Source organism: Rhinichthys klamathensis, unplaced genomic scaffold (assembly GCF_029890125.1).
Source record: "Rhinichthys klamathensis goyatoka isolate OS25496 unplaced genomic scaffold, OSU_Roscu_1.1 h1tg000093l_1, whole genome shotgun sequence".
Lineage (NCBI taxonomy): Eukaryota > Metazoa > Chordata > Actinopteri > Cypriniformes > Leuciscidae > Rhinichthys > Rhinichthys klamathensis.
The window spans coordinates 3,927,681-3,940,000 of record NW_026606632.1 but is presented as its reverse complement, the minus strand read 5'-3'; the positions used below and the strand labels follow the sequence as shown (position 1 = coordinate 3,940,000).

Genomic DNA, 12,320 nt, shown 5'->3' with positions numbered 1-12,320 from the left:
CCCTCCGCATCGTCCCTATGACTGTGCAATAGATTTATTGCCAGGTAAGTCTCCGCCTAAAGGCAAGTTATATTCGCTTTCTGTTCCAGAAAGGCAGGCTATGGAGAAATATATTTCTGATTCTCTAGCAGCCGAATTCATCCGCCCTTCCTCTTCTCCAGCGGGGGCGGGGTTCTTTTTTGTGGGGAAGAAGGACGGATCTCTGCGACCTTGTATTGATTACCGAGGGTTGAACAGCATCACGGTAAAGAATACTTATCCTTTGCCGTTGATGTCTTCAGCTTTCGAGAGGTTGCAGGGAGCGTCGGTCTTCACAAAGTTGGACTTACGTATTGCTTATCATTTGGTCCGCATCAGGAAGGGGGATGAATGGAAAACCGCTTTTAACACCCCCAGGGGGCACTTTGAATATTTGGTTATGCCGTTCGGGCTGTCCAACTCCCCAGCGGTTTTCCAGGCACTGGTCAATGACGTGCTGCGAGATATGGTCGATCAGTTCATATATGTTTACCTGGATGACATATTGATATTTTCTTCTTCTCTCCAGGAACATGTGCAGCATGTCAGACGAGTGCTTCAGAGGATGCTAGAGAATGGGCTTTTTGTTAAAGCGGAGAAATGCGCTTTTCATGCACAGTCTGTCCCTTTTCTAGGGTACATCGTTTCGTCTGAGGGAGTACGCATGGATCCTGAGAAGGTTAAGGCTGTGGTAGAATGGCCAAGTCCAGATTCCCGTAAGGCCCTACAGAGGTTTCTGGGGTTCGCTAACTTTTACCGGCGTTTCATTCGCAATTTCAGCCAACTAGCCGCGCCTCTGACCGCCTTGACCTCCCCCCGAACTCCGTTCAGGTGGTCAGACGCAGTCCAGACTGCGTTTGCCAAACTCAAAGGCCGCTTTGTTTCAGCCCCAATCCTTGTTACCCCTGATTCTTCACGGCAGTTCGTGGTGGAGGTCGATGCGTCAGAGGTGGGGGTAGGTGCAGTGTTATCCCAGCGTTCTCCCTTAGACGACAGGATGCACCAATGCGCGTTTTTGTCTCATCGTTTATCTCCTGCTGAACGTAACTATGACATTGGTAACAGAGAGTTGTTGGCAGTCAAGCTAGCATTGGAGGAATGGCGTCATTGGTTGGAAGGGTCGGGGATACCTTTCATTGTCTGGACTGATCACAAGAATCTGGAATACATTCAAACTGCCAAAAGATTGAACTCCAGGCAGGCTCGGTGGGCACTTTTTTTCGGTCGTTTTGATTTTTCTCTCTCGTTCCGCCCGGGTTCCAAAAATATAAAACCCGATTCTTTGTCGCGCATTTTTGACCGTTCCGAACGCCCGTCTACTCCCGAGTGCATTTTACCCGAGACCCTATTTGTCTCCACACTCACATGGGAGCTCGAGTCGAAGGTCAGGACGGCCTTAGAAGGGGTAACGCCTCCGCCCGGGTGTCCACCAAACCGCTTATTTGTGCCGGAGGGATTACGGTCCGACGTCGTTCAGTGGGGGCATTGTTCCAATGTGGCTTGTCATCCAGGAGTCAGTCGTACTAAGTTTTTAGTCAAGCAACGATTCTGGTGGCCACTTATGGCTCGTGACATTCACAGTTTTGTTTTGGCTTGCTCAGTTTGTGCCACTGGTAAGACTTCCAATCGACCCCCTGATGGGTTACTTCAACCGCTGCCGGTCCCTTCGAGACCCTGGTCCCATATATCGCTAGATTTTATTACCGCCCTCCCACCCTCCCAGGGTAATACAGTCGTTTTGACCGTGGTGGACCGGTTCTCGAAGGCGGCCCATTTTATTCCCTTGCCCAAATTACCCTCAGCCAAGGAGACAGCGTTGACCGTCGTAAACCACGTCTTTCGCTTACATGGCCTCCCGATAGACGTGGTTTCCGACAGAGGACCCCAATTTGTGTCCAAATTTTGGCGAGAGTTTTGTAAGTTACTGGGGGCGACTGTCAGTCTGTCCTCAGGGTTTCACCCCCAGAGCAATGGTCAAACTGAGAGAGCCAACCAAGATTTGGAAAGAACGTTGCGATGTTTGGTTTCCAAGAATCCTTCTTCGTGGAGTCAGCAACTGTCAATGGTGGAGTACGCCCACAATACGTTACCAGTGTCATCCATGGGCCTATCTCCGTTTGAGTGTAGTGTAGGTTACCAGCCACCAATTTTTCCTAGTCTGGAGTCCGAAGTCGCGGTCCCCTCCGCCCACGCCTTCGTCCAGAGGTGTCACCGCACTTGGACTAGAGCCCGCGAGACTCTACTCCAAGTGAGGGCACGCACCAAGGCCAAAGCCGATCGCCACCGGCGGAGGCCTCCCGTATACGTCGTCGGTTCCAAAGTGTGGCTTTCAACCAAGAACATTCCTCTCCGATCCGTCTCGAATAAACTCGCTCCCAAATTTATTGGCCCATTTGCTGTCACCAAGATCGTTAGCCCGGTGGCAGTCCGCCTCAAACTTCCTCCTGCGTACAGGAGAATTCATCCCGTGTTCCATGTATCCAAAATCAAGCCTGTGTTTTATTCTCACATTAATCCGCCAGTCCCGGGTTCCCCCACCGCCGCGACTCGTAGATGGGGAACCATCTTATTCGGTCAATCGTATTCTGGACTCTAGACGGAGGGGACGCGGAGTCCAGTACTTGGTGGACTGGGAAGCTTACGGTCCGGAGGAGAGAAGTTGGGTACCTGCTAGAGACATTCTGGATCACTCTCTTATTGATGATTACAATCACCAGGTAAGAGAGTCTGGGGACGCCAGGAGGCGTTCCTAGGAGGGAGGGTACTGTCACGGTTCACGAATTCATTGTGTTCTTCGTGTCTCGTGTCTTTGTTGTTATACGTGTGTGGGTGTGTGAGTAGAGGGCGTGGTCAGCCCGTCAACGCTGATCAGCGCGCAGCTGGTTTCACTTTCTGTCACCAGCTGCAGCTCATTCACTTACCTATTTATACTCACTGTTTTGTCTTCTCCTTTGTCAGATCGTTGTTTGGTGTTCTTGTTGTGTGTTCCTGAGTTCTGGTTGACGTCCCGTTCTTGTGCCTTGATTCTCGTTCCTGATTCTGGTCGTGTCTTCGTCTCCGTGTCTGGATTACCACTCAAGTCATCATCTTCACCATCTACCTTCCATCTTCACTCTGTTGGCCATCGACGTCCCTGCGCTACACCCTGTGTCTCTCCTTGTTCTGACCTATATTATTAATAAACTGAGTTACTTGCATATTGCTTCCTTGCCGTGATTGTCGTGACAATCTACCGCTTTATGACTGAACAAGATACATCTTCTTTCTCTCACAGTAACTACCAAGAGAACTGAAGGGGGAAAGAGCCCACTTAACCACATTAGACTAATGACACCATGAACACAAATGGACTCATATTAAAACCAAAGCCTAATGAGGCATAAAGCAACATTCGTGCTTGGATAAAGAAGAAGAGGATGAATGAACAGTGTGAGTGTGTTTGTGTCTCTGAGATCAGATGATTGGGAGTTTGATTAAAGTGGTAGGAGGGATTCTGGCTGGCTGAGCAGACTGAAGGAATTACAGAGACAGTGATCTGAAGAAAGAGCTTCAGGACATGCCTACTGTGTGCAGTGAAGAGCCAATCAGTGGTAGACAACCCTAGCTATGCTGGTGGGAAACTGGTAGAGCTAGTTAACCATGCTCATCAATTTGACTTGAAACAGTTGACCAGCTCAACCACCCTTAAGTGATACTTAACCTAAAAATGAAGAATTCTGTCATAATTTACTCACCTTTGTTCCAAAGCCATACGATTTTTGTTTAACTTCAGAACACAAATGAAGATACTTTTAATATTTGTCCATCCAATTATAAATGTGATAAAGACATTGTGAAAGTAATCCAAATTAATAAAGCGGTTTAATCCAAGTCTTCTAAAGAGAAACAATCGTTTTATATGAACAGATTTCATTTAGAAATCTTTTATTTAAATATAAACATTGATCGATCCACATACATATGCATTCAAGTCCTCCAGGGAAGTCGATTTACGAGATGGAAAGTTGTAATTATGACGTCAGGTTCGTTCACATTACTTGTACCTTTTCTACAATGTACCTTTTCTACAAAAAAATCAAATAAAATCAACAATAGATATTAACTCTACGTTTTTAAAATGATGAATAAATAAAGTGCATCAGGTTTGTTTTTGTTTGTAAATTGACCCGTTATTCTAGTATAATTGTAAAATACTAAAGGTATCCTATACAACTAAGACTAACATTTCACTTATTTTAACACATTTACCAGTAATACATATGCTGGATCTATTGTGTCAGACATGTTTACACACTGACAACTCGGAAACTCGAGAATCCAGAGTTTTCTTCTCATAATTACGACTTTGCAGTGACATTCATGTGAATTCAATGCATGAGTACGATATAAACACAACAATAGAGTTCATCAAATATGTTCAACAGAAGCTCAACCGTGCTTGCTTGACGCGTGAGAAAAATCCCATTGCTTCTTGTGCGTCAAGCAAGCACATTTAAGCTGCAGTTTATAAAGTGATTGTGTCTCTTCAGAAGACTTGGATTAAACCGTTCAAATCATATGGTTTACTTTTGCAAAGAACTTTTTGAAACATTTTCTAGTGTGGAAATTTAATGGATGGACAAAAATGATGAGGGAATATTAAAAAGATTAACAGAAGTCTTATGGGTAAGTAAATGATAACATACTTTTCATTTTTGAGTGAACTATCCCTAAACCACACTCTCATGATAGTTCCCAAGGACTGTATTTTACTTTTTGGTATGAATTTGTATAGGGTTGTGTTTAGTGGTGGGCTTAGGGATGGACCTTCAAGGTGACGTTCTACCTACACATGTCAGATAGTACAAATTCATATGAAATCGCCAACTCGTACAAAACCCAGTGACTTTCTACAACACCTAACATTTCTCCAAGCAAATGAAATCACCATGGAATGACGTACCATGGAGTTCATGGCGAAGTGGTTGTGCTGAGTCTGTAGCTCCACAGCATGCTGGTAGCTCACACCGATCTCTGTGTGGCTCTGAAGAAACAACTCCTTATTGTGACTGATCCAGTCAAACATCTATAGAGAGATGACAATAGAAAGCCATTACATGTAATCCTGGACCATTGCTTTATGAAGTTTACACATCACTATGGTTGGGGGTTACATATTAAACAGACAGCACACATAATTAATCAAACACACAGACTAGCGTACGACAGGCTCAGGACAGATAACAGAATGACAAATGTAAAAATGTCAACCGTTTAGTTTTAGCAGACGATAAGATATCCATTCATATAAGCATGTTAACATAGGGAGACATCACTGGATTAACAGTGTTTTGTGTTATTCGTTTAGTAAGAAAAAATGATGAATTATTGTGTACAATCAGAGAGGTTTGCTGGGAAGTTTGGTGTTTTGTCATAAATTAAGATAAATCCTCTTGTTGATAAAATGCTAAAACTCAGATATCAGTTGTAGGAGCTTTTAAAGGATTTACACTATCTGGAACATTCGTCTAGCAATATTTTTTTTTTAAATAAATGCCGTTTTGTCAGTGTCAGAGTTTACCATTCCCATCTGTGACATCATATACTGTAGGCTACATACACTTGCAGACAAAAGTATGTGAACCCTTAGGATTTACCATATATATTAGATGTATAAAATAGTCATAAAAAATATTTTTTTCACTTTAAAGATCAGTCCAAATTTTATGACTACATTATTTACAAATTCTGAATGCTTTTTTAAAGGTATCTACATCTCTAACCTGGCTTCTGTAGAAGCTAATTGGAGTCAGGATTGAGTCCAAACAATGAGACGATCAAATCAAATTTTATGGCCAATTGGTTCAGAAATCCACGCTAAATCATATACTGTTGTGACTGTACATGTTTTACACATCAAAGCTTTAGATAAATATGTATCGCATTGATTAATTCATAAACATGCTTTAATTAACAGATGGAAATGCTACATAATGAATAATAAACAAATATGCAAATGCCAAAAGTCATTAAAATTCTGTCCACATGTTTCACCACCATGGCCTTCACTGCTTTCTGAGTGACAAAGAATTTATCCTTCAATACCGAATAACTATCCTAAATAAATATTTAATTAGAACTGCAAATGAATTGCACTTGTAATCAAGATAAGAGCTGAGAGACAGGATAATTGATAATCTAGTTGACTGCCTGCATTCCTATTATATTAAATGGATGGTTTAATCGAATAGGGCTGGGCTCGTTGTAAGAGAAGTTGGACAGAGGTATTAATTAGCAGAATGACTGCTTGCTCTTGGCCTTTTGACACAAGGAGGCCTGGCACAATGACAGACAAATGATTTTCAATCATGTTCACCCGCGACGAGTGAAAGGTTGTGTGTGCAGTAGCTAAAAATAAACGCCTGCGCTCTGAACGAAACAAACTCATCAGAACAAAGCACTTATGTGTACTCAGTATCAGACGGGCCCATGTGAGCGGCCCTCTGGCCCTTTAACTTGTGTCTGAACAATTATCTCAAACTTACTGTTATCATGAAGTGGGGTGAAGTTAGTGTAAAGTCAAATCTTAACCCTATAAAGCCTGTACTTTATTTGATACACAAATTTCTAAGGCTTCTAAATTATCAACATGATCCAAACTTTACTGGAAAACCTGTTGCACACAATCTACTACAAGCCTTCTGTCATCTGATTGATTGTTCATTCATTCTCATGTTACGCAGGTCGTTTGAGCTTCAGCAAGAACCAATGAGGTTCATTCTCGTGTTACGCAGCACGTTTGAGCTTCTGCAAGAACCAATGAGGTTCATTCTCGTGTTACGCAGCACGTTTGAGCTTCTGCAAGAACCAATGAGGTTCATTCTCGTGTTACGCAGCACGTTTGAGCTTCAGCAAGAACCAATGAGGTTCATTCTCATGTTACGCATCACGTTTGAGCTTCTGCAAGAACCAATGAGGTTCATTCTTGTGTTACACATCACGTTTGAGCTTCAGCAAGAACCAATGAGGTTCATTCTCGTGTTACACAGCTCGTTTGAGCTTCTGCAAGAACCAATGAGGTTCATTCTTGTGTTACACATCACGTTTGAGCTTCAGCAAGAACCAATGAGGTTCATTCTCGTGTTACACAGCTCGTTTGAGCTTCTGCAAGAACCAATGAGGTTCATTCTTGTGTTACACATCACGTTTGAGCTTCAGCAAGAACCAATGAGGTTCATTCTCGTGTTACGCATCACGTTTGAGCTTCAGCAAGAACCAATGAGGTTCATTCTTGTGTTACGCATCACGTTTGAGCTTCAGCAAGAACCAATGAGGTTCATTCTTGTGTTACGCATCACGTTTGAGCTTCAGCAAGAACCAATGAGGTTCATTCTCGTGTTACGCATCACGTTTGAGCTTCAGCAAGAACCAATGAGGTTCATTCTTGTGTTACGCAGCACGTTTGAGCTTCAGCAAGAACCAATGAGGTTCATTCTTGTGTTACGCAGCACGTTTGAGCTTCAGCAAGAACCAATGAGGTTCATTCTCGTGTTACGCAGCACGTTTGAGCTTCAGCAAGAACCAATGAGGTTCATTCTTGTGTTACGCAGCACGTTTGAGCTTCAGCAAGAACCAATGAGGTTTGTTCTCGCGTGTCAGGAAGACACTGCTTCTGTTTATGTTCGCTGATCAACGTTAATATGCATAAAATTTTGAATTTAATCTATTCATCATAAGCGATTGTATCTCTTCAGAAAATGTGGGGTTTCTCTCTATTCATATTAATTATTTTTATGATCTCTTTATGAACTTTTTGAAGCGTCAAAGTGGTATAGTTGCATGGACTGTCATTTAAGAGACAGTGATCATTTCATTTAAAATAACTGCATTTGTGTTTAGAAGAAAATCTTACGGGATTGGAATGGCATGAGGATGAGTAATTAATGACAATTATTCATTTTTGGGTGAACTATCACTTTAACTAACATTAACAAAGGTTAATATGCTGTAAAAATATATTGCTCATATTTAGTTCATGTTAACTAATGCATTAACATTGTAAAGTGTTACCCATATTTGCAATCTATTTGTGAAAGAGTGGAATAAACCAAAGTTTTGGAAACACTTTTGGAGTAATAGCATACCAATGCAATAGAGTAATAAAGAGTAACAGCATATATCAGTGTATTTTTTCCAAAAGTAAATCTTCCAAATTTCTCCAGCTTACGCACACACACATGCAATAAACAGCCATAATAATTGTCTCAATTCACACCAGGTTAAACCCGTGTTCACTTACCTTCTCTGCATCCTGTTCAAACAGTCGGAGCTGAAAACACTGATCCAGCTTCAGTTTTCTTAGGTGCCACATCTGGTGCAGGTGCTGTCTGGTGCTGTGGAGTTTATCCAGCAGACTGGCAATCTTCGGAACCACACTCTGGAAGTCGGCACTTCCAGAAATACAGTTCCTCCCTGAGAAGCCATCACTGGAGCGGATACACTGCAACAGTCTTTGACCTTCGTGGTCCAGCTCTTCCACAGGAGCCTTCATCACCTTCTTCTTCAGCTGAGTGTGCTCATCGATGAGTCTCCGAGATCCCTCCACGTCCACCGGGAACTCCTTCTTAGCCAACATCTCCTGCAGATCTTCCAGGCGGGAGAGGAGGTGAACGGCACTGGCCAGGAACTCCTCGAGAGCGACCCGGAGCTCAATCCATTCCTCATGATTATATTCCAGAGATCCCTCAAAGTCGTCCGTTAACTGAGACGGGTCCACTAGTTTGGTCAAACCCTCCACAGACACCATGCTAGTCTGTCAGCGAGAAGGGAGAAACAGACATGTCAGTTTAAGGTGAAAGTAACTTGTTGGATGTGAGCCATGAATGAATTATAACATGGAAACATAAAGTTTGACATTTTAACAGCTAAATCAATACACCAAACCCTGTGCAGACAAGCAGGGGATGATACTTTAGAGTCTGGACAGCTACTCAATAATTGCATTTTTACCTCAAAGGTGAACTTGGCACTGCCAAAGTTGGTCTTCTGTTTCTGCCAGAAGTTGTCTGGTTTGATGATGAGAGCGACGCAGATCTCAGCTGGAAACGCTTCTTGCAGGGTCTTCAGTAACGGCTTTATCAGTTCCCACTTAGAACCGCGCATATCAATAATCACAGTGAAACCTCTCTTACACACGTCCTCACTGAAACAGACAGACAAGGAGAGATTCATAGAAGCATACCAGGAGGAGTGTAACAATTAATAAGTAAATATTAGTTTACTAGACTACTAAATATAATAATACTAACAATACTGTTTGAAACATTGTTCTTTGACGTTGTGAGTGCTACCTAAGTAGTCAGCTAATTAGTACTTAGTAGTCAGCTACTCAACACTAGTAAAACAGTTGCAGACCAGTTCAAATCAGTTGTGTTATTGTTATTGAAAAAAGAAAAAATTATGCTTCATCATTGATGTCATTTTAGAATTACCGTAATTAGTCCCTGAATAATAAAACCAACTGGTAACATTACTAGTTGAATGTTGTAATGTCATATAAAAATAACCAAAATTGCAGCAGCTCCAAGAGATAAATATAGTTAGTTAGGTATTTGGATGCATTATTAACTATATTTTGATAAAGTTGTAATATTATTATAATATATAAAGATGCTGTAAATTTCCCTCACAGCTTTGTTTTCATTAGTATACTGTAGTCTCTAAATTGTTAATATATTAATAGGCTGCATACAAGCAGTGAGTTCTTCATTTATTGTCACCGTAATTAACACAATTATTAATTTTTAATTAGCTCATAGTAAAGGAATTGTTAATTAATTATTAGGAGTAAATAGTTCTCACTTTAGATTGGGTCACGGAAAATGGGAAAATGTCATTAAATAAGTGCTTTAAAATAACCTTCATAAGACATTCATTTTCTGTTTAATCAAAATTCAGTTTTCCTTAAAAAAAATGTTTTAAGGAACTATTAATACTATTGCAATTAATGTATAATAAAGGTTGGTTTAAAGCACTTAATTAATGACATTTTCCAAGACCTAATCTAAAGTGAGAACTATTTAGAGCTAATAAATTGTTAACAAAGCATAAAAAAAACATTATCTAACTCTTTAAATATGAGCTACTGTAATAAAACAATTATAATTTCGTTAATTACAGTGACAATGAATGAATAACTCACTATTTTATATAGCCTATTAATATATTAACAATGTAGAGACTACAATATACGAACAATGGATAAACAAATAGTTTGCCATTTATTTGTAAGTACTTTATCATTGTATACTTATTATAAAGTATTACCAATAAAATATACAAAACGAAAAATAGCTAAAATGATTTATTGAAATATACTCACATCTTCTTACAATGCACTTATTGTGTTCATGCTGTATTGCAAAACACTTTTGTTGCTATTGAGGTGGGATACGGGGAAGGTTAGGACAGGTTTGGTGGTATGGGTCGGTTTAAGGTGTAAGGGAACATATACATCAGGTACTGTACCTTTCACACATAATCTGTGGAAGTGATCAAAAATGATCATGACAACTTGTTGAAAATATTTTTTCTTCTATGCATTTCTTATACAGTACAATATACTTTGAGTGGACTACTTTTGATGAGTATTCCTGTCTGACTCATATTAGATGAGTGACTTGACCCAGAGAAAAGAACAAAGAGAGAGAGAGAGAGAGAGAGAGAGAGAGAGAGAGAGAGAGAGAGAGAGAGAGAGAGAGAGAGAGAGAGAGAGAGAGAGAGAGAGAGAGAGGGGTGAGTGTGTGTCCTTCGAACCAGAATATGCTGCACATTTTGCCTCATTATTGCATTTAAGCCACTTTGGTTCTTGAATTTCCATATAAATGATATCACTCAGAATCTCTTCTAGCAAATATCAGCTTGGAACAGAACCGGGACATTTGTTTAGGCACTTTTTAAAGAGTTCCTGGATGATTGTTCTCATCATGTTAAGCGGAAACAGCAGAGCTTCTATTTTTGGCTCATGCTTTTGAGGTAGCGCGCAGAGATTGGAAGATAAAAATAACCCTCCAGTGATTCAGTGATGGTAAAATTAACAAAACAGACTTCCGTAAGCCTCAAAGAGGGAAATAAAGATGACAGAACGTCAGCACAAACGCTGTGTGATTAGGATCCACATAATGGCACATATAAGCTTCTCTCATTTCCTGACATTCTAAGGTCTCAGTGGGAAACTTGTCAAAAACAACAGCCGCAAATTCTAACACTTTACTCCTGCGTTGGGACGAACTACCCTGTCGACTTTGTGTTGAGTAATTCAATAGCTTAACATAAGTAATTCACCTACTCTGGAGTAGGCGCTAAATTAGTTCTTCCAAAAGAGTTCCTAGAACTAAAATCATTCCCAGTTCCTGCGGTGCGAACACGCCAAAAAGCGAGTACTTCCAGTTCTATCAGAAAGACTCGGGAGAATAACTACCATAACAATTATACATTTATTAACAGCCCAGCAAGCAATATTATGATATAAAGTTCTTTGGCGTAGCCCCCGTCCGTAGCTCGCAATCCGAGGGTATGGACTCTGCATTTCCTGCCTGAAGACGAAGGCAGGGGCGCAGCCGACCCCCTGGGACTCTGAGAGGTATGGGAAGGGACCATCCTGGTGGTGGTGGGGAGGATGGAGGGGAATGAAAGGGGATCTTTTATACTACAAGTATTAGAACATGATTGGATAGATGAGAAGATAATAAGTGACGTAACAATTGAGTCTTCCCGGCAGAACTTACGCTAAAGCTTTCATTTCTAGGAACTATGAAAAGGTTCGTCCGGAGCGAAAGCCCCTTAAGTTGGGGAACAAATTCTTAATTCTATGATATCTATTTTTTCATCTGCATGTCATGTGTGTCATGACATGCGTAGCTTCACCGCCATTCATAAATTCTTTCTAAACACTTCTCATGGGACAGTAAATTGTCCATCAAATGCACACTTCAGAATCTAAGAAGTAGTAGGTCATGCATTTTTCACCTACTGTTTTTCGAATACTATGTACGGATACTACTCGGACTCTGCTGGCATATTATTTTCACCCATTATAGTGGGAAAATATTTGATTGTAGATGCGGCACGTTTTATTTTTCCAATATTATATTAAGTCAATTGACTAGTAGCTCTGTCTTTTTATAATCAAGAAAATCCCTTTTTACTCACATTTGGTGTTCATTTCGAATCCAGTTTAGCCACCAATAAACCCGTTGTTCCAAACCCTTTTGTTTCATACAGAACTTGCACAGCACAAGATGGCATTTATAATACTTCTATGA

The 12,320-nt window shown here is 40.9% G+C and overlaps 1 protein-coding gene across 1 annotated transcript in view; it reads right to left on the bottom strand.

Moving 5' to 3' along the window:
• LOC130086066 (kalirin) overlaps nucleotides 1–12,320 on the bottom strand; it is a gene marked incomplete at its 3' end in the record, with an annotated part of 206,423 nt that overhangs the window by 85,756 nt on the left and 108,347 nt on the right. Inside the window, exons 4-6 of the mRNA XM_056252176.1 lie at nucleotides 9,007–9,199; nucleotides 8,297–8,809; nucleotides 4,961–5,083 (exon numbers count right to left, since the gene is read on the bottom strand). Coding sequence (XP_056108151.1) covers nucleotides 4,961–5,083; nucleotides 8,297–8,809; nucleotides 9,007–9,199 — 829 coding nt within the window. The remainder of the gene's footprint in view (nucleotides 1–4,960; nucleotides 5,084–8,296; nucleotides 8,810–9,006; nucleotides 9,200–12,320) is intronic.